The sequence below is a fragment of the Kwoniella pini genome, chromosome 6 (genome assembly GCF_000512605.2).
Source record: "Kwoniella pini CBS 10737 chromosome 6, complete sequence".
Lineage (NCBI taxonomy): Eukaryota > Fungi > Basidiomycota > Tremellomycetes > Tremellales > Cryptococcaceae > Kwoniella > Kwoniella pini.
Genome location: NC_091721.1, coordinates 998,160 through 1,019,164, shown reverse-complemented (window position 1 = coordinate 1,019,164; position 21,005 = coordinate 998,160). Strand labels below are relative to the sequence as shown.

General features: G+C 41.1%; 5 protein-coding genes across 5 annotated transcripts; 2 read left to right on the top strand and 3 right to left on the bottom strand.

The window, feature by feature from the left end:
• Nucleotides 1-460: 460 nt before the first annotated feature.
• On the top strand, nucleotides 461-4,733 carry I206_104821 (uncharacterized protein; the record flags this gene model as incomplete). The annotated part of the gene is made up of 15 exons (XM_070203001.1): nucleotides 461-464; nucleotides 534-551; nucleotides 620-635; nucleotides 703-741; nucleotides 802-902; nucleotides 971-1,115; nucleotides 1,191-1,748; nucleotides 1,818-2,191; nucleotides 2,250-2,373; nucleotides 2,432-3,389; nucleotides 3,453-3,676; nucleotides 3,736-3,815; nucleotides 3,878-4,040; nucleotides 4,114-4,205; nucleotides 4,276-4,733. The coding sequence occupies 15 exons, from the start codon at nucleotides 461-463 to the stop codon at nucleotides 4,731-4,733; spliced, it is 3,354 nt and encodes a 1,117-aa protein (XP_070059102.1).
• Nucleotides 4,734-5,206: 473 nt separating this feature from the next.
• I206_104820 (uncharacterized protein) lies at nucleotides 5,207-6,445 on the bottom strand (the record flags this gene model as incomplete). The annotated part of the gene is made up of 4 exons (XM_019154123.1): nucleotides 5,207-5,531; nucleotides 5,597-5,722; nucleotides 5,783-6,088; nucleotides 6,165-6,445. 4 exons carry the CDS (start codon nucleotides 6,443-6,445, stop codon nucleotides 5,207-5,209), a joined length of 1,038 nt encoding a protein of 345 aa, XP_019012863.1.
• Nucleotides 6,446-7,822: 1,377 nt separating this feature from the next.
• On the top strand, nucleotides 7,823-9,176 carry I206_104819 (uncharacterized protein; the record flags this gene model as incomplete). Its single annotated transcript, XM_019154122.1, has 5 exons — nucleotides 7,823-7,889; nucleotides 7,961-8,055; nucleotides 8,227-8,300; nucleotides 8,377-9,037; nucleotides 9,102-9,176. The coding sequence occupies 5 exons, from the start codon at nucleotides 7,823-7,825 to the stop codon at nucleotides 9,174-9,176; spliced, it is 972 nt and encodes a 323-aa protein (XP_019012862.1).
• A 219-nt stretch (nucleotides 9,177-9,395) lies between these two features.
• Nucleotides 9,396-13,234, bottom strand: I206_104818 (uncharacterized protein; the record flags this gene model as incomplete). The annotated part of the gene is made up of 11 exons (XM_019154121.1): nucleotides 9,396-9,676; nucleotides 9,772-10,178; nucleotides 10,253-10,357; nucleotides 10,435-10,703; nucleotides 10,767-11,045; nucleotides 11,105-11,545; nucleotides 11,607-11,914; nucleotides 11,976-12,559; nucleotides 12,630-12,808; nucleotides 12,982-13,013; nucleotides 13,159-13,234. 11 exons carry the CDS (start codon nucleotides 13,232-13,234, stop codon nucleotides 9,396-9,398), a joined length of 2,961 nt encoding a protein of 986 aa, XP_019012861.1.
• A 500-nt stretch (nucleotides 13,235-13,734) lies between these two features.
• On the bottom strand, nucleotides 13,735-20,985 carry I206_104817 (uncharacterized protein; the record flags this gene model as incomplete). Its single annotated transcript, XM_019154120.1, has 16 exons — nucleotides 13,735-13,830; nucleotides 13,891-14,023; nucleotides 14,090-14,207; nucleotides 14,272-14,370; nucleotides 14,427-14,649; nucleotides 14,707-14,790; nucleotides 14,849-15,467; nucleotides 15,532-15,778; nucleotides 15,832-16,170; nucleotides 16,228-16,300; nucleotides 16,359-17,852; nucleotides 17,903-19,009; nucleotides 19,072-19,880; nucleotides 19,936-19,997; nucleotides 20,061-20,399; nucleotides 20,618-20,985. The coding sequence occupies 16 exons, from the start codon at nucleotides 20,983-20,985 to the stop codon at nucleotides 13,735-13,737; spliced, it is 6,210 nt and encodes a 2,069-aa protein (XP_019012860.1).
• Between the last annotated feature and the right edge of the window lie 20 nt (nucleotides 20,986-21,005).

The following is a 21,005-nucleotide window of genomic DNA, read 5'->3' as shown; positions in this document are numbered from 1 at the left end:
TCTAGGGTATATGTTATGATTGAGTGCCTTGGTATGAATGGCGTCAATGGTCGATGATGTATCATGAAAACGACTTCGAGTTCATACCGATATGAGAGGCGAGCGATCGATATGTAATGTGAGCCCAAGCAGTCAAGGCTATGTTGATGAATAACTGTTGAGAAAGAGATTCAAGAAGTGATGAAAAAGATGGTAGGTCGGTAACCTTAAGGGAGGATTGTATTCAATATTAGATATCCGACTAATACCTGCTATCTTCGTACACCCCAGACGCGTCATACATACAAACTCTTACAGTCAATTGATATCATCTATTATTGTTGACAATCTCACTCCCATTCATACTTTCATCATCTTACAATCCCAGACTGGATTCTCGTCGCAATACCTTATGTCATAGTATAGCTTATCCCGCCCAAAATTAAGCTTGGAAAAGAGCTCAACGAGCGGAGAGATCAAAATGGGTAAGCTAGTATCTTTTTGTTCACCTCCTTGAGCTTTGGGCGTGCTGAGCTGAACTTTATTGACAATAGATCAATCTATTTTAAGAGGTAAGTGAGCAGCTTACCAGTCGAGTGACCCATTACATAGATAGGGCTAATAGTTCATGCATGGCCAGGTCTCAATGACAAGATGTTCGTAATCTTTCATTCATCCGCAAGGTTTGTACGACACATCACTAACATACTAATTCTTGTACAGCTACGAGAGGCGTAAGGCTGCTGCGTTAGAATTGGAAAAGTGAGCTTGCGCTGGCCATACTTTATGCTGTGAGAAGAACGCTTATGTTTCGGAGTGTAGACTTGTGCTCTCGTCCGACATTCCTCGAATATCATCCATAATTGATCAGCTATGTGGGATGTTCAGCTCTTCCAATTCAGCTCTCCATACCCGTAATGGTGGTAAGTGAAATTTTCGAAATCAAGATTACTCGTAGTACGATTTAGGGGTTCACGTCATCCTTTTACAGGTCTTATCGGTCTCGCTGCCACCGCTATAGCTCTAGGCCAAGATGTAGCACCATTCCTTGGTGTAATAATTCCGCCTGTTCTAGCTTGTTTTCAAGATCCAGAATCGAGGGTAAGGTATCACGCTTGCGAAAGTCTGTATAATATGTGAGCTATTTCACCTCATGTTGAACAATTGCTTTCATGAATGATTTGGCAACAAAGCTAATGAATATTCATCAGAGCGAAAGTCAGTAAAGGCGAAATTCTGATACATTTCAACGAAATTTTCGATGCTCTCTCCAAACTATCATCAGATTCCGAAATGTCCGTCAAGAATGGAGCAGAGCTGTTAGATAGGTTGATGAAAGATATAGTAGCAGAAGCAGCACCTCATTACGTCTCAATATATCCTGGAAACTATAATCCGAATTTACCTCCTAATCATCGATCAGATAACGATATATATAACAAGTTGTCAGGGTTAGGTATCACGAATAGTCAGCAAGAATCAAAAGAAGGTAGACTAGATGATAGTCCTAAGCTGGGTTTCAGTGGACATGGAAATAATAACCAAGATAAAGAATTCTCACCTTCTAGATCCAATGATCAACAGGCTCAGCCTCCTGAAGAAGATAGAAGAGCTTTCTCCCTAGCTAGATTTATACCTCTTTTAGCTGAACGAATATACGTCATCTCACCTTACACCAGAATGCACTTAGTTTCTTGGTTAATGGTATTGGATTCTGTACCAGATTTAGAATTGGTAGCTTGGTTACCCGAATTTCTTGATGGATTACTGTGAGTCATCTACGAGTGCTCAAAATCTCGATGTGACTCTCAGATCGACTGATTGTTTTTTACAAATAGCAAATATCTTGCAGATGGAAATGTCGATGTACGCTTAGCTACCGAGAATGTTTTGGCAGAATTTTTGCGGGAAATCAAATATATAGCACAAGTGCAGGACAAGCAAGCTGAGGCAGATAGACTGAAGAAAGAGACACGATCAGTGAGAAAGAGGGGAAGTAGACATACATTAGAATCTGCCATAGAAGAGGATGAAGATGCTGCTGGGGATGAGTCAATGACTATGGCAACCCAATCAGGTTATGACGATCAGGATGCTGAACACGAAAATGACTGGGAGGGCGAAGGTAGTGGGAATTGGGTACCTGGACAAGGCGTCTATGTGGATCACGCAGCTATTATGGATATCATAATTCAACATCTATCTTATCCTGGTAAGCGCTAAATCCTCACAGATGTGATCTGCACCAGCTGACTGCTTCTCCCTTGCAGACGAGCTTGTTCAGTCAACAGCAATGGAATGGATATTGACCTTCCTCGAATTCGCTCAGAACACTGTAGTAGCATTCACACCACGTATAGTGCCTGCAATTCTCCCGAATCTCGCTTCGCCTCAGTGAGCTCCAACATACTTGAATATTGGAGAGAGAATGACATACTGACAAGTTTTGCAGCCGTCACATCAAATTAGCCGCGCACGAGACGAACGGTTCACTATATCGAGTTATCCAATCTCTCCCGCTCCAGGTCCAGCCTACACCCTCCTTATCTAGCACGACAGCCTTACCACCAGTCACCGGGGGATCTGTCCCACCTCCAATATCAGCTATAGCAAGTTCACCTCCTTCAGGTATAGCACTCAGTGGTACTTCACCTAACCCAATAAAAAAAGATTTCGCCACAGTAGAACCACCGGATTCCGCCAAATCTGCCTCGCAAGTACCAGTGAACGATCCCTTAGATGTTACTGCTCCTTCGACCAAGCAGCCAACCCCATCAGGTATTACGCAGACTTTATCAGCAACCAATTTACCATCTCATGTTCAGCCTGTGGTGGGAAAGAGTAAAAGTCTAGCGTCGGAACCAGTCACACCTGCTCAAGCTGAATTTCCCACTTCAAGTAAAACCAAAATTACACCTTCAAATCGACCAGATTCGCCCCCCTCGCACTCTCATACAACTGGATCTCAGGGACCTTTATCACCTACCGTTGAACAAGTGGAAGATGTTGATCCATTTGATGTACGAGAAACCGTTAATGTACTTACATTGCAATTCTTGAGTGATCATGCGGAAACCAGGATAGCGGCTTTGGAATGGTTATTGATGTTACATCTAAAAGCGCCTAATAAAATTCTATCAAGGGATAGTGGTACTTTCCCAGCGTTATTGAAAACTTTGTCAGATCCGTCGGAGGACGTCGTCAAACATGATCTACAGCTTTTAGCTCAAATATCAGCTTCATCGGAAGACTCTTACTTTACAAGCTTTATGGTCAAAGTATTGGAGCTTTTTTCGACTGACAGAAGGCTGTTGGAAACAAGAGGTAGCTTAATAATCAGACAATTATGTCTACACTTAAATGCGGAGAGAATATTCCGAACAATTGCGGAGATTTTGGAGAAAGACGATGTAAGCTCGATTTCTTAGTTGTTAAGAACGACAGGAAAGTACAACTGCTAATATAGGTAGCAGGACCTGGAGTTTGCCAGTATGATGGTGGTCAAGCTTAACATGATCCTTATAACATCGCCTGAACTAGCGGATTTCAGGAGAAGGCTCAAAAATCTTGAATCAAAAGATGGACAAATGCTCTTCTCCTCCTTGTATAGATCATGGTGTCACAATGCTGTGGCTGCATTCGCTCTATGTTTGCTTGCACAAGCCTACGAACATGCTTCCAATTTATTGCAAATCTTGTAAGCTACCTTGACCTTTACGGATGTGATGCAAAGAAAGCTCATAATTACGCCGGAAGTGCGGAATTGGAATTGACCGTACCATTATTGGTACAAATCGACAAACTGGTTATGCTGATTGAATCGCCTGTCTTTACAAGTGGGTAACCAGTTCGAATTGCTCAGACACAATGCGAGAGCTGATATATCTTGTGATGATAGATCTACGACTGCAGCTTCTGGAGCCGGAAAAATACCCTTATTTGCCAAAATGCCTCTATGGACTACTCATGATTTTACCTCAAAGTAGCGCTTTCATATCGCTTCGAGCTAGGTTATCGGTTGTCCATTCATCAGGCTACGTACCAATTGCTTCATCAAAGAGGTAAGCTGGCTTCTTCGTTGCTTACTTCATAATCAGAGTCGAACTGACTTCGGTTTCGTTAATATTTGATCAGCTCAACTGGGTCTACATTCTCATCCGCTGCTGCAGCTACGAAATCTAGATTAGGGAATAAGGAAGAAATTAAATGGCAAGAATTGTTATCACGTAAGTTCCATTCTTGATTACCTTACATCCTTAAATACAATCTGAAAATGGTCTATCCTCATGTTTTTAGATTTCCGATCAGTTCAAGCTAGACATGAAAAAGCTCGTAGAGCATTACACTCAAATGATTTACCTTCGTTATCTTCAACTCATTATTCTTCACCTTCACAAAGTGGTTTACCTGCTCCTGTTCCTCCTATGATCTCAAATCAAGGTACGATTAAAGGTAGTTCAACAATAAAGAAGAAATCAATAACAAATTCTAATTCTATAAATGGATCAAGACAAAATAGTATAGAAGTAAATAATCGATATAATAATAATAATATGTCACCTTTAAATCCTAAAAGAATTACATCAATTAGTTCAACAAATGGACCTACACCTAGTGTTAGTATTGGAGGAGCTGTAGCTTCAATGAATGCAAATACTTCATTAGGTATAAGAGCTTCTAGTCCTACTACTTCAAGAAAAAAAATTCTAGGTGGATTGAGAAAATCTACAGGTGGAGGAGTTGTGAAAGATTAACCTTGAATCGACCACTAATTGACTTTGTATTAGCTTTGTGTATAAATCTTTATTTGTTGTGTATATAAAACGGGTTTTTACTTCATAGATGCACACTTCCATGCAATTCATCATATACATGCATATGAAAAAACTAGATCGTAAAACATTGCTGAGCGGAACAAAATGTCTTGGGATGATTTGACAGGAGGTGAAATTCAAGCGAGCAAGAATCTTGTAGACGATACATACAATCTAGGAGTGAGTGGATAAGATTAACATGATACATTGAAGAAGTACTGTGGGAAATAGGCAAGTTGGACAAATCTCTCCAATCAACAAACAAAGGTGAACCATCATATATGACCGGATAGAAATGAAACGATACAAGAACCAAGAAGACAATATAAAGCAAGTATATAATCAAGCACAAGAAATATAATCCAAACTCCGTAAAATCCTTTCTAATACAATCCGCAGAACTGACTCTACATTTAAATTCGTGAATTATCAAAAATTTCTCTAACTTCTCTAACACTCCTATTTGGGGTCAAAGATTCTTCCGAAGAAATTTCAGCTATATCTTTAGCTAATTTATTTAATTTTAAAGCTAATTCTTCTTCTTTACCCAAATTTATCTCTCCTTCAAAATCATTATTATTTGAAGATAAAGGTGAATGTAAAATATAATCACAAGAAGCTTTTGAAAGTCTATATAATCTTGATCCTGGGATAGTTAAATGTGATTTACAATTACCAGGAATTGTTTGAGCTATTCGAATTGAAGTTAAAGCTATTGAAAGCATTAAAGATTGATCACTATTTCCTATATTCATTAGTCTTGTTTACATATTCGGTGGTCTGAATAGTATGGAGAAACTTACACATCATTGAATCCCGTACGATTTGATATTTCCGGTGATAAAGAAGCAGAATCCCATGGTATCAACTTTATGATTGCCATACCGTAATGTTCCAGCGCAGCTTCGTATTTTCCTTGAGCGAAAAATCTATATTGTGTTTTATGTAAGCCTAAAATTTTAACGGATATGGGATAAAATATGACTTACTCATTTCCTCTAGTTTGCAATCCCTTGGCTTCGTTCACACTCCTCTTGATCACATTTTCATTTTCCATCAATCTCACTCTTTCTCCTGTAGGAAATTTACTTGCAAATGCCATTAGATCGTTATATCTGTCACCTAAAATTCTTCCAAATAAAGTACGTCCCATTTGTGGCCCGTGATTCACTCCTCTTATAAGCAAGATAGAACCAAGTACTAGAATTTTTAGAGATGATAAAGTTGATCTGCATTTAGTGAGGAATAAAGGATATAGAGATGAAGGTGGTGTAGATGGGAGATTATATATGAACCTAAAAAAACGAAACCCCGTAATATGGAATTAGCGGTCAGATATATCTTAGTAGCTTTCGAGGAAGTCAGGCTTACATGTCTAGAGCTGATTTATTGCCTTCAGCCCAACGGTGTAGGGTCATTCCGAGTTTAGAAGGGTAAGCAAACCAAGCTTCCCATAATTCTTCATCACTTAATTGAGGTATAGCCAAGTGGCGAGTAGCCTTGATGCAAGTTGATGGAGTATAATCTGATGATGAGGTCGAAGTTGATGGTGATGAAGGAGCTTCGACAATGGTCACTTCGATACAGTGAGAGTAGTGTAGTTCAGCAGTCTTGGTCGGACATATCATAGATGAGCTTAGTATGGTGGTCATCGTGATTGCTAAAACCTACGTGTGAAACGAAATGATGAGAGAGAAGACGATGAGAAAAAGGGAATGAAAGATGGCATATATATATAAGCAATTTGATCTCGGTCTACTCATCTTTACTAATCGGGAAAATGATACCATCTCCATCAAATACTCTAAAGTAGTAGTAAAGTTGACCGAGCTAATTGAATAAGCGGATTGATGGTTGAGTTGATTGAATGTATTTGATGGATCCCCTCCATCCCATTTGAGTGTACTTTTGATGAGTCGGCTTTGGCTAGATCAGGTTCTCAATTGGTTTTTGATTCCTTTGGCTCTACCCCACTTGACTGTATCTTATTGTAACTTCACTACCATTCCCCACCTTTTTGTACCTTTTTGATGGTCGTTCATAATGTATGGCGATTTTGGTATCAATGGGAAAAAAGGTTGACTTACTCAAGCCACTGATCCTAATATTCGCACCGTTCTGCTCCCATATCGTACTCGCAGCTGATTACATCCTTTAAGTAGTCATATATATGCTTCTGGCGTCGTGAAAACGCAAGATGGAGTAAGTAAGTTTAGCTGTTTTTGTGTACCTCTAAGTCACGTAACATCAAGCGCAAGAGGTGGAGTCATTAGTTGAGGATGTTGTCGAGGTAAAAACGTTCTACGTCTTCTGTTTGTGTATGCCTTCCCGGCGCCTTTGATATGCACTTATTAGACCCTATATCATCGGATCAAATCGTCTTGTATAGTAATGTGAGGCCTGGAAATCATTTTTACCAGATGACGAGGGACAACGGGAGGAAGAATAAGAGAATAAGCTTTCATTCGAGTATCAATGTTACAATGTTCTTATTGTCATTGTTGTTTGCCTTTGATGTTGAAGTAAAGGGTCAGTTACGGTTAGTGCACTGTTTCAAAGGGGAAACGGATCTGTCTTCCTTGTTCGGAGGTGGCCGAAGCAAGTTCCCCGCGAAAGAGCTCCAAATAAGGTCGACATCGATTCTTCCAAATATCGCACCGTGGTGTGGATTATCATGTCATCATGCTTTGCCTGCAATAATCTCGAAAGACAGCCCAAGGCTATCTCTAGCATTGATCGCTTGATTTAATTCAACTTTCGAAGGTGACAGACTTAATGTGGAGTATGACGTGATGAGCTGGGTCGAATTGAGATAAATGAGATTCAGATTAATCGGATCTTTCGGTCCGGTATTATCCCGGCCCGTTTAACATTTCACCGTTGTCATATCTATTACCGTCAAGCGGTTAAAGATTGATATATATATATAAGACTATAATATTTATGGGTATCCACCTGATCCTATCATTCTTTTCTTCATACATACTAGTACCTATATTCATTTCGTTTACATCAGTAAATCAATCAAAATGGCCGCTACTTCTGTACCATCTTTCAAGCTCAACACTGGAGCCACCATTCCCGCTATCGGTCTTGGTAAGTCGGCTGCCTAGCACCTCCGAAGACTTGTCAATGAGTCGCGCTTATGATGCTCTTCATGACGATAGGTACATGGCAAGCTAAACCTGGAGAGGTCCGAGCTGCTGTTGCTCACGCTTTAAAATCTGGTTATAGACATATCGACGGTGCTTTATGTTACCAAGTAAGTTGAAATCGAATTTCAGCTTATCTCCGTTTCGAAGCGGAGTTAGGGATAAGGCGGTATTTGGATATGGTAAACGAGAAATCGTCATCATTGTCTTATGTACTCGAAAACAGGCCGTATACTGCTATTATAATGACTGAGGCTGATATGATGTTTTGCAAATAATAGAATGAAAAAGAAGTCGGTGAAGGAATCAAAGATTCCGGTATACCTAGATCAGAAATCTTCCTTACTTCTAAAGTGTAAGTCAGGATTGAAAGTCAAATTTCCTATTCAGAACATATTTAGCAAAGCTAATATCTCAAAATCTACGTATAGATGGTCATCATACCATGATAGAGTAGAAGAATGTTTAGATCAAACACTTTCTGATCTTGGAACAGATTACCTCGATCTTTATCTTATTCATTGGCCAGTTAGACTTGCTCCTAATGGTACACATAAATTATTCCCAGTTAAAGAAGATGGATCAAGAAATATTGATTGGGAATGGGATCAATCTAAAACTTGGGAACAAATGGAATCAGTTTTATCAAAAGGAAAAGTAAAAGCAATTGGAATTTCAAATGCAGGAATTCCAATAATTGAAAAATTATTAAAAACAGCAAAAATTGTTCCAGCTGCTAATCAAATTGAATTACATCCTTATAATCCAGAACATGAATTAATTAAATATTGTCAAGATAAAGGTATTTTAGTTCAAGCTTATTCTCCATTAGGTTCAACTTCTTCTCCTCTTCATAAAGATGAAACTTTAACTTCAATTTCTGAAAAACATAATGAATCTACCGCAACAATTTTATTATCTTATTTAGTTTCTAAAAATATTGTTGTTCTTCCTAAATCAGTTACACCTTCTAGAATTGAATCTAATCTTAAAACTATCAAATTAGATGATTCTGAAATTAAACAATTAGATGATTTGGCTGAAAGTGGTAAACAAACCAGAGTGAACTCTCCTCCTTGGGGTTCCGATTTCGTAAGTTCGCTTCTACCTCAATCGAATTTCATTCATTAGAAGCTAAATGTCTGATTGCTTATAGGGTTTCCCTCATTGGTACGGGCCCAACAACAAGAATGCCCCTGAAGGTGCTAGAATTCTTTACGGCAAGAACTAAGTGTAATAGGAAAAAGACAGATGGCGCTCGTTGCGTATAGTGTTATAAGAAGTCATGTAGCTGTTATGCATAGATTTTATGCTACTGATTGAGTGACGACTCATGTCCAGTCAATGCATGATCGAATTAAAATGAGGTCAGAAATGCTTGATGTTATGTTCCGTTCTGTCAAATCTTATAAATAAAAAGTATACATTGTACGTTATTAGCCGACTTTATTTACTTTCCATCAGAATCTGTATAATCTTCTTTACCTTCTCCACTAGCTTTATTAGGTCTACCACCATCTACTGCTAAAGTTTTACCAACTTTTTCAGCTTCTAATAAAGTATTTAAAACTAATTTATATTGTACAGCTAAACCCCATTTCATAGATTCTAATCTATTCATAAAAAGTTCTAAAAGATTTGAAACAGTCCAATTTGAAGAAGAACCAAGATAAGGAAATACTATTTCTCCACCATGAGCTATCCATAAATTAGGTGGTATAGTATCAAACCCTAAATTCGTTTTTTTCATTTTAAATAAATAAGCTTTATCAAATTCTTAATTTTGACAAACAAATGAAAAAAGAAAAAAAAACCTAAAAACTTACAATTAGCAGCAAAAAGAGCTGATCTTAAACCTTTATTGGTAATTTGATGAGGAGCATATTTAACAATTGCCCAAACAACTAAAGCACAATCAAAGGTCCAAAATAATTCTGAAAAACTTCCTCTTGAAAATTCAGCTAATAGTCCATTAAGTACACCTGCATGCCATAAAATTTTTCTAACTTCTTTACCATCTTTCATCCATGCTTTTAACCAACCTAAAGATCCTTTTGTTGTCATATCAGGTTCATATTTTCCTGAAACATGTCTTATACGATCCATCAAACCTGGTCTTGTAAATTGTATATAAGCTGAATGATATAATGCTGCAGGAGTCAAACGTAAGTGACTTGGTGAAGGTGATAAATATGTGGTTTGCGCTAATCTCAATAAAAGGTATGCTGGTTTACTATATCAAGGTATTTAGCGATATTCTTCTAAATTCATCGAGCAAGAGACTTTAAATTTTATTCGTTGACTTACGTTTCCAATACATGAGCTTCATGTGTATATGAAGGTTTATCCATACCGTTATCGGTCAAACCTACACCAAGGGCTTTCTGTAACATTTGTTGATCAAGTAACATTCTGATATTTCACATATTTGCTATTCAGTTTCTCACCTACAAGATTCGCCGAATGTTTTCAAAAAATCGATTACTCACCTCCAAACTGTTAAAGAAATAATTGCACAACCTAAATCATCCATTTTCAAACCAATATCTTCACCTGCCAAAGACTTTGCTAATACTTTTAAGAATTTGGGTCTTGTTTTATAAGGATCTGTAGCTTCTCCATTGGCAATTAAAGAAGCCCAAGAAGCTGCATCTGGTGCTTCCCACAAGGCATCATCACATGGAAGGTGTATTCCAGCTTCGTTGACTGCGAATACCGCTGGAATGTGAAGTAAAGCGACCATTTGAGAATCAAGATACTATCATCATGTTATCCTTATGTCAGCTTGAATATGAAATCAAACGAATGAAATTTCACTCACATATACACCCCAACCTAACCTTCGTTTAGTTTCATCTTCCATATAAGCTTTATACCTTTGATCATCTGTTGGAAATTCTTCTTTTGCATATAAATCATTCATTGCAGATCCAATTCCTCTCAATAAATGTAATCTTCTACATGTAGTTACAATACTACATCTAAAAATTTCTGCATGATAATACATTTCCCTTGATCCACATGCTATACCCAAAGCAGTTTGTAGAAGGAATGCAAGTAGAGTATTTCGATCGAATTTCGCCCTTTGATCACTCCCTCGCTACAGAAGAAAAGCATTAATCAAATTGTTCTCATAATGAGGATTTCAAATGCACTTACCATCCAAGCAATCATTCTTCGTACAAGTTCACAAAGTGCTACAGCCAAAGGTCCAAATTCTTTATTGGCATAAGTAGCTCCTATAGCAGCTACAGAGAGTAAAAGTACAGCGGGTGTATCACCATTGAAAAAAGTAGGTTTATGAACAATTGGAAAAAGTGGATGAAAATTCTCGAAATATAAATCAACAAAATCAGACATTGTTTCTGCATCTGGAAAATCTTCTACATCTGGTATCATCCAATGAGGTTGATGTGATAAGTAAATTAAAGAAAGCATTGCATTTCTTGAAGTTTCATTTACACCATTAGAAAAATTTGATTGAATCGCATTTCGATCTACAGGATCTTTGTTAAATTTGTTAGAGAGTTTGGAAGATGTAGCTTTCACTCCTGCTAAAGTTAATGGACGATCAGGTACTTTAGGTTTGAATACGCTTGGCTAAGACAATAGATGAGTACGTTAGCGCGCGACTCAAGGATACAATTATCAACGGACTCACCCATAAAGTGTCATCTTTTCTTCCGAATGGATCAGGCATACCCATAGCCGCTTTAGTCCAATTTGTTGAATCTTCACCATTTACCGGACTTCCTCCTCTTGGCGTAGAGCATAATAACCATGCTGCGCTAAGAGAATCTGTCGAACTGATAGGTCCTACTCCAGCTTTATCGAACATACTACTTTGTAAACCTATATCCAAATCGATGTTCTCATCTGAGCCCCAACCAAAAACATGTCCAAACCATTCCCAGCTTGGATCAAATGGGTCTAGAGGTGGTCCAGGGGGTAAAGGTGCGCCAAATAAGTCTGGTCAAAATACCTTTTCAGCTAGAGATTCGAATAAAAAAGGTAATCGGATGATTCTTACCTGTACCGAAATCACCATTTAAACCTGCTGAAGTACCCACACTTAAATGAGCAGGATCTATAAAACCAGAATTTGAAGATCCAACAGATGGAACACTGAAAGGTGTACCAGTATTGACTTGTTGTTGAGGAGGAGGAGGCATCATACTCATACCTGCAGGACCTGAACCTGACATACTCACATTTGGACTAGATCCATTTGTTAAAGCATTAGTCATAGGGGTTAAACCTGTATTAGAATACGAATCTGGTAAATTTGTATTTGAATTTGATGATGATGGATCATTATTGAAAGTACTCCATAATTGTTCCAAATTTATAGTCGGGGATTGATTTGTTTGATCTTGAATTGATTGATTAGAAGTTGGTATAGATACTTGAACAGGTATAGGAATTGGTACTGTATTTGATAATGGAGATATAAATGGATTATATGATTGATTTTGAGGATGAATAATTTCAGATATTGAAGGTCTTCTATGATCTGATGAAGTAGAATATCTTCTTAAATGTTCTTCATCAGATTTCAAATTAATTTCTCTTTGATTTGGAGAATCTTCATCAATTGATAATCTTCGAATTTTGCTATCCACATATATACGAGAAAGTCAGTTATTTGATCTCTCATTATAAACTTGGGCCAAATATTACTCACCTAGGACGCTCATCATCACCGTCCAGTATACCAGAGCTAGAAGAACCTCCTTGACTTTCTCGTTCAGGATGCATAGTGGAAACATGTTTCGCACGTACATCACTTCTATTAAAGCTTTTATCGCAATGCGGACATGCATAAGGTGTAATTCCTACATGAGTTTTCTCATGTCTTCTTACCTATATATAATACAACCAGAAGTCATTAGCTTGATAGTTTATCGAATGAGACTTTTAATCATGTACTTTCCACCACTGAAATGAGAATTGAATTTCAGGTGGATCCTTTTCATCCCACTCAATCTTTCTCGTAAGGCGTTCAGATCGTTCGTAGACCAAAAACCAATACTTACATGTCCAGCGGTCCCAAAAGCTTTCTTACAACCTATAAATCATCATATTAGATCAGCTTAAACACTCTTCATTGTTCAATCGAGGTTTATTGAAATTTCAAAGACAATCAAATCTTTGAATGGATCTGGTGGATCAAGTGGGATTACATGTTTGATGATGATAATCATGAAACTTACCGATCCATAAACAAGGATATACTGTATTTCCTTGTTCATCTTTTTCAGCTTTTCTTGGACCTTGTTGAAAAGGCATCTTCACTATGTTGTTTCAAAGGGACGCAAGCCCTGACTATTGATTGTTGTTATCGATAAGGATGATTATATTCATTGTTTTCCACAAATTGATCTTCTTCAAAAATGCCTTGCAGTGAAGCTAGTTTGAGGGGCCACTTGATTCATGCATACTTAAAAAGGTCAGGTGGATAGGTATCCACTTGCTAAACCGGTCCGACCGTTACTCATAACGTGCCGACGCGCCAAGAGATTACGTTATATTCAGATCTCGGTATAAAACGGCCCTGGAATTTGTCGATCAATTCCAGTGTTCAAATCGATTATTCATAATGAGACATGCTTCTACGTATCAAACAGGGACATGAGGATATTTGAGATCTAGAAACGGGAATTAGATGTATGAGGATGATGGTAACGATGATGATATACAGTTCTATGTATTGTTTGTTCAACTATAATAAACATGAAAGGGGGAAAAAAGCTGATGGATACAAGTAACGGCAAGCTAACAAAGCTAAATTAGGAAAGATGGAAAGAACCTCCGCCATCTTTCATCGCTCTTTCAATTTGAGCAGCGAGGATCTCTTTGGTTGAATAGTCTGGCATTTTCAGATACTGCGGATGAATCAAAAATCAGTATATCGTTTCTTACTGCGTAGAAGTGCTCAGCCTTACCTGAGCACAAGTCATAACACTGGGTAAATAATCGTCCGCTTTGAAAGGAGGTTCGTGCGGTTTTCTCACAACAGTGAACTGAGGTGTAAGACCCTTGAATCCTCCGATCGGCAACTTAGGTGCCCCAGTAATGCTACCATCAACCAAGATCAGTTATTGTGCTACACCACCAGTTCAGTTAGAAGAAGATTGAACGTACAACTGTAGGAATTGTCTCCTTTGCTCCCTATCATACCCTACCATGACTTCCAACAGATTTTGTACAGCGCGTGAATCCAGGTTATACCCATGATCCGCCTTGAGTGATTGTTCGAGGGCTAAAAAGCGTAAAACATTAGCGAAACATCGCCGGAAACGCTGTGGCGAGAATATGCGACTCACTCTCTCTTGACCAATCTTCATCTGCATTCCCAAACAATAACCCCAGCTCATCTGGACTGAATATCCTCATATCCCTGACGGAGAATACCGATGAGAAGCCTGAATGCGAATGAATTAGACCTCAGTCCCTTTTGGTCAGACTCGCTACAGCTCACCTTCTTGGAACGCTTTAACTTGTCTCTCGACCCCGCTGCCCAAAGTCATCTCAAGTACCTTATCTAGGTAATCTTCGAGATTCGAATCGTCCACATCGATAAGTGATCCCCCAGGAACAAGTTCGATGCTGTATCCAGGTAGGGTGAAATCGAGTGACAGATCGGCTAATCTTGCTCCACCCACTGTCAGAGCCGCAAGTTTAGTTCGTCGGGAAGAAGCGGGCTGCATCAGACTCGAATCAGCTTCTCACTCATACCTCCGGAGCTCGCGTAAACTGACCAGTTTGAGAGCCTCGATCTCTTTGCGAGCAAATAAGTAAGTCTGCAATCTCTCCAGTGATCTAGCAAGGTGAGCATCGATAGCCTATGTATGATTTCTGAGTCAGCTGCGAGTCGAGTACCGGATATATTCAGTAATTTACCTTCAAAGTAGGAATGTTCTTCTTGATCGGCTGTCCAAGTATAGCTTTCAGGAATACTCGGTTCAAATTGACATCGATAATTCTTGTGTCCAACAGAGCTCGTCCAGCGAAAAGACCGAGAGTCTTAAACCAAGATAATTTCGATTCGAAACCACTTTGCTTTTCATCGAGAGGAGCAGGATATAAACCTTTAGGATGGAAAACGTAATCACTCTCTTTCGATTCATCTTCATCTCTCCAAATACCCAAATTCTTCCTTGCAAATTCCTTGGAGGCTAAGGAATAGAATTCAAGAGTCGGTCCTAATCCGGTTCCAATCTCATCAAAGTATTCGATTTCGAGAATTCCTTGTGAAGTACCGTATATTTCCAATACTTTCGCGCACGATTCAAGCAATTGAGATCTCGATATACGAACTTTTTGTCTGACTAATCTCGCCAAATGAGACACATCATCTCGACGACCGTTTCGATTATTGGAATGAGCAGCTTGTTGAGATCTAGTGATCAGGCGACCATAACCAAAAGAAGTTGATTGGAGGAAATTGTATCGCGTGTCAAAGGGGAAGAGGAATGAGAAATGTTTAGGTAATTCGATTGCCCAGTCAGGGAGACAGTCACTATCATGGACACCTTTCAATTAGCAGTCTTACAACGTCGATTGGATACACAAAGGCAACATACCTAGCTATTATCATCGTTTCTTCCAGTTGTCTGGTCAATTTGGCGGTCAATTTATTGTTGACGAACAATTTCTCGTCAAGTATGCCACCATCATTCAAACCGTGCCCAATCGCATCTCTACCTTCTACAGAAAGATTATGTACGACCCGAAGCAATCTCAAAATTTTCGATGTAGGAGTAGAAGGTTCGAGACCTATAGGGAAAGTCGAGGTTACTGTGGCTGGAGACGGGGCTTCGGCAGCTCCATCTAAACATGCTTCGGTAAGCCAAACAGTCAAAAGGCAAACAAAGCTAGCTCACCGTTCTTAGCCGGACCTGCCACCTTTCTGAATTTGATTGTGACAGGTAAATTGTAGATCCCGCCATAGGCAGCAGAGTTACCACCAGAAATGGCGTTCTGATTTCGATGAACAGCTCCGTATAATGTATCATCCAACGACAGCTTATTACCGTTGATGTTGAATTCGAGATGCCAATCGGATGGTGCGGTTTTTACAGCGCCAGCATATGACGATCCTCTGGGTGTACTGGCGCCGCCGGTGTCGGCATTCGAACCCGAAGCAGCTACAGCGGGAGGATTTTGTTGCGGGGTAGCTATACGTGTGCCTTCTGGTGTCTTTGCTTCGACACGAGTACCGTCTGACGACATGACATACTTCAGCTCACCTTCTGAATTCTGCGCGCGAACAAACTCACCAGCAACTACATTCATGTTCACTACGCTTTCTGTCGGTCGAGTGAGTTCTTCCTCCATCTCGTCCTCAAAGACCTAATTGTCACATTTAGTCGTTACCGGAGGGATGTGTTGACTATCGACATGCACTTACCTCATGATCGTAATCGTCCTCTTCGTCCGAGAAGTCATCAAAGTCCATGTCGAGTGGCATAGAGGGCAGGATAGAAGGTTCACTGTTTGTGACAGCAGCTGTAGCGGCAGGTGTTGATGGTTCTCCAAGTGGTACAGCAGAAGCAGACGTCTCGCCTGTACCTTGTGCACTAAGTCTGGCACTTCGCCTGCGTTGAGGTTTGGAGCTTGACGATTCACCTTTGTTCTCCTTCTCCTCCTCAGCTTTGTCCGTAGTGTCCTTCACATCAGCTGATTTGGCTTTATTTTCAGCAGAACCTGACGCAGCAGGATTGGAAGTCCCAAGCAAGGGAGCCCTAGACGAGGAAGAGCCCTCTCCTGGACCAGGAGCACCGGCAAGTGCGGAGAGAAATCTTGAGGTCGGATTTCCTCCAGCACCGCCAGGCTCACTCATTCCTACAGCATAAGCGGCGAAAAACTTCGATAAGCTTGAGCCATAATTACCATCAGCTACTCTGGGCCGCAAGTAATCATTGAGCGCTTGCATCGAAGCTATAGCCTGAATCGTGACGCTTAGAGTTTGGACCTGCTTGGGTATATCTTCGCCTTCTTCCGCCTGCAGTCTCACTCTCATTGTCCTACTTAAAGTGGATGTCGAAGGACGAGGCGCATCGTTGCCACCTCCAAAGGCAATCTCGACATCAAAATTCTCCAATCTGCCTAAACTCTCGTGAAGTCGTTTAACTAACATGGTGAGTGGTGAAGGTGTCGATAGGGTTGTGTCGGAAAAGATTTCGAATAACATTGTTCTTCGAGTGGCTGAAGTGACTTCGCCATCAATGTCAACAAATTCAAGAATTCCATCAACCAAGCCACTCTTGAGAAGTTCAAATGACGAGAGTGCTTGGTCGACATTGGAGAATCGCAAAGCGATATCTCTAAGGATATCTCGTAATTCAGCTTCGTTGGCTTCATGTCGGCATAACTTTTGAACCATCCTCTTGATTTCGTCTAGGACCAGGGAAGCAGCTTGATGATGCTCTCCTCCAGATTCAAAGACCTTCTTCGCCTGGAGCATGCGGGCTCGAACAATGTTGGCATCGCTTGGCTCAAGATATGAGCTTGACGATCGCTTGGGTGTGGATGGGCCACTTGCTGGTTCCCCCAAGAGAGAGATACCACCGGCGAAACCGGCGAGCGTAAGAAGAGGTTTCAAGTCGTCAGGGATTGGAGGTATGGCGGAAGGTGTACTAGTTGAAGCATCCGCAGAAGGCTCTTCGGCTTCTTCTGGTTCTGTCTTGACTAACGCAGCTTCTCTAGCGGTCTTCTCCTTCGCCATTTCTTGCTCGGCAAGCGCATCTATCTCAAAGACGACCCCCTCTCTCAGGAAAGAAGCTTGATATACTTCAGGTATTTTAGTTGCGAGAAGCTCGACTAGCTGAAGCGCGTGTTGCACGAAAATAGGGTTATCCTTTGAGGAGACGATAGCGCAGAGGAAGCTTGCCATGGGAACGGACTGAGTGATTATGAGTTACGATTCGATAATAAATAACAAGGTGAACTCACTCGTAGGGTATTCTTAAGTTGATCAGGATTAGCAAATGCTACTGCTTTGACTAGACCAGTCAGGACCTTTGTTCTTATTCTGAATACCACCGATGCAGCATATACATCTACAAGAACAGGTACCACCGCTTTGATGAATTTGCCGATAATCTCGGGATTGGACTTGAGTAACTCTAATCGCTGATCCATTTGGGCATTCGCATCTTTCATGGCTTTGAGCAAGGCAGCTTCTCGGGCAGCTGAAGTTGAAGCGGGCGTAGGGGTAGAAGCCTCGCCTGGAAGCGGAACGTCAGTGCCAGAGGGAGTTGGAGGTGCAGTTGAAGCACCGGAAGTGGTGGCATCTGCGACCCGACTACTTCTTCTGGGTGCACTTGGCCGATCTGCTTTTCTTCCTTTCTTGACCCTTGATAGACTTTTCTCCGTATATAATTTTGGATCGAATACTCCGTCCCTTGGTACCGGTGGGAGCAATTCGCAGATCAGTCCGAGCGCTTCTTCGACTTGGTCTTTCGGGCGATGAGCGAGATTCTGTAGAACGGCCATATCGGCAACACCTCCCGCAAGACCTTGTCCTCCAGAGGATCCACCTTGTTCATCTTCGTCATGTTCGGGAGGCAATACTCCAGTGAGGATTTGATAGATGGTGCTAGTCATTCCTGCATCAAGGAAAGCGAGAGACACTTTAGCTGACCCTCGAGCGGAAGTAGTGAGAGCTTTGAGAAGATGGGTATAAGTTGATGGTGAGACAAGGGGTGATCCTCCAGAAGGCATGAGTAGCGCATTGATAGCTGTTACCGTTGGCACGTCGAGTAAACCTTCTAGGTGTTGGGCATTATGCCTGTAGGATTCGATAGTTCGCACAACCGCTAGGGTTGCTTGTTCTACGAGTCGTTGATCGCCTAGACTGAGAGTATCTCGAATAATAGGGAAGACCTCTTTTATTTGAGCGTAATGATCGCTTGAGATATTTCGACAACAATTTGCTGCAGCGGTAACGGCGGTTCGTTGGACATTGGTAGAGAAGAAAGGCAGGTAATTTAGTAAGGCCCCCAGACCACCCTCTCGAACGATAGCGGCGGGGTACTCGGCAGAGATTTTTTCGAGAGTCTACGAAGATACAGAAGTCATCAGCGCCTGTCCAACATGAATACACATCCGAAGATACTCACACTCAGGGTCTGTTCGGCTAACTCTATATAAGTGATCTCGGCCAGTTTTGAACACAATACTGGGACAGCTCCAAGGTTGACAAGGGTATGTCCGGAACCGGGAAGAGCTTCCATGAGATGAGCGAGGCATCTACAGGCTAAGAGTTGACACTCCATCTCATCTTCACTGCCTCCTAAGGCTGGCATCATGCCACCGGAGCTCATAGCAAGCGCAGCAGCTAGTTGCGCATCTTCATCCATTTCGTCTAAGCCTTGATTTTCATCTCCACTGTCCTGATTCTCATCGATATTCGGTTTTCCATTCAAGATGGCGATGAATTCGGTGGCGAACGATGAAGGGGAGAAAGATGCACCGAGAGTATTTTCAGTACTGACCAATAAAAGTTCGCTGCATTCCCTCAAAGCGGCTATTCTAGTGGTAATTCGTCGGGATTTTAGATTGGTCCTGAGCTGTTTAAAACGATTGGATAGCCCAGACATCATACCTCCGAACGCGCGGAAACCACCGCCAAAGATAGCTGCTGCAGTGGCTTCATCAAGATGAAGGCCGGTATCATTGGCGAGGCGAGCAAGTCGATCGTAAGAATTTCCAGCTGGCCTACCAGAAGGATTAGTTTCGCCTCCTTCATTCGCTTCTTCGTCATCCTCGTCTTCATCTTCATCCTCATCATCATGATCCGATCTGTCCATATTTTCATCCTCGTTGTCATCATCATCTAACAGACCACCGGTTCGACGTGAGTAACTAGGCTCGTCAACCCAATGAGTATCGTCGTCATCCAAAGTGTCGTCATCAAGGCGTCGAGCGGCTAAGAAAGCGACGATGTCAGTTGTGATCGTTGCTGCAGTACAGATTTGGCTTACAATTATCGCCCTTTTTGGTTCTATCGCTAGAGGAGCCAATAGTAGGCCGCTTTTGCTTGGTACTGATTTATCGAATAGTCAGAACCGAGTCAAGTTGCACGAAGTACAAAGAGAGTGAGACCTACTTGGCTTTCTTGGGCATTTTGTACGCGGCCTTTTTGCCTTTCCCTCTTGAAGATACGTTTGCCTTTCCCTTTCCTTTATCACTATCTCCTAGTGTAGCTGTTTGGACCTCTTCCGACTTGTGTCTGAGGTCGTACCTTCCACTGGCAGTCGGAGTGTTCGCAGACTGCGTTAGGGGCTTGGTCGGAGCGAACCGATTCTCGGCGGAGGGTAAAGCAAGAGTGGAAGGGGAGAGGGATTGGACGGCTCGATTCTTTCCTTTTCTATCTATCTGTGTTGGGGTATTAGAACTATCAATCGATGTTGAGGGTACGGGAAGAGCGGAAAAGGAGCTTCGTGGCCTGGTTGGATGTGATAAGCATGAGTCAGCACATAAAATCAGGGACATTGACGATGAATCATGTCGTTATCTGGATCGATTGTATGCGGAAATTCCTCCTTTGATGACATTCCCAAGGGTACAAGAAGCAATCGATATGCCCAAGACAAAAGCATAATAGCGGATATATTGACACGATGGGTATTCGGAAACCGAGGGGAAAAGGAAAGCAATACTCACTTCTTCTTACTACTTGCTCCTTCTTGAGGAGTCTCGTCTATATGAACTCTTTTCTTTCCCTTGCCACCAGAGCTGGGACCAGAAACAGGCAATTCAGGAGCGGTTTTACTGCTGATTGATAATCTAGCTGATCGACGAGTAAGTACAGGCTCGGAGTCTGATTTGAGTTGTTCGTCTTGCTTCTTTGGTTTCTTTCGGGTAGTACAAGGTGTGATTATTGAATCTTCTGTCGATTGCAGGTTACTTGACTCGCCGATATTTTGGTTATTATCGGGATTAGAAATTGTAGTGATATTTTGTTGCGTATGAAATGTCGGTCCAAGATACTGTTCAGATTGAGATACGTTGTTATTCTCCTTGTCGTTCATTGAGGTGATATATAAGGGTT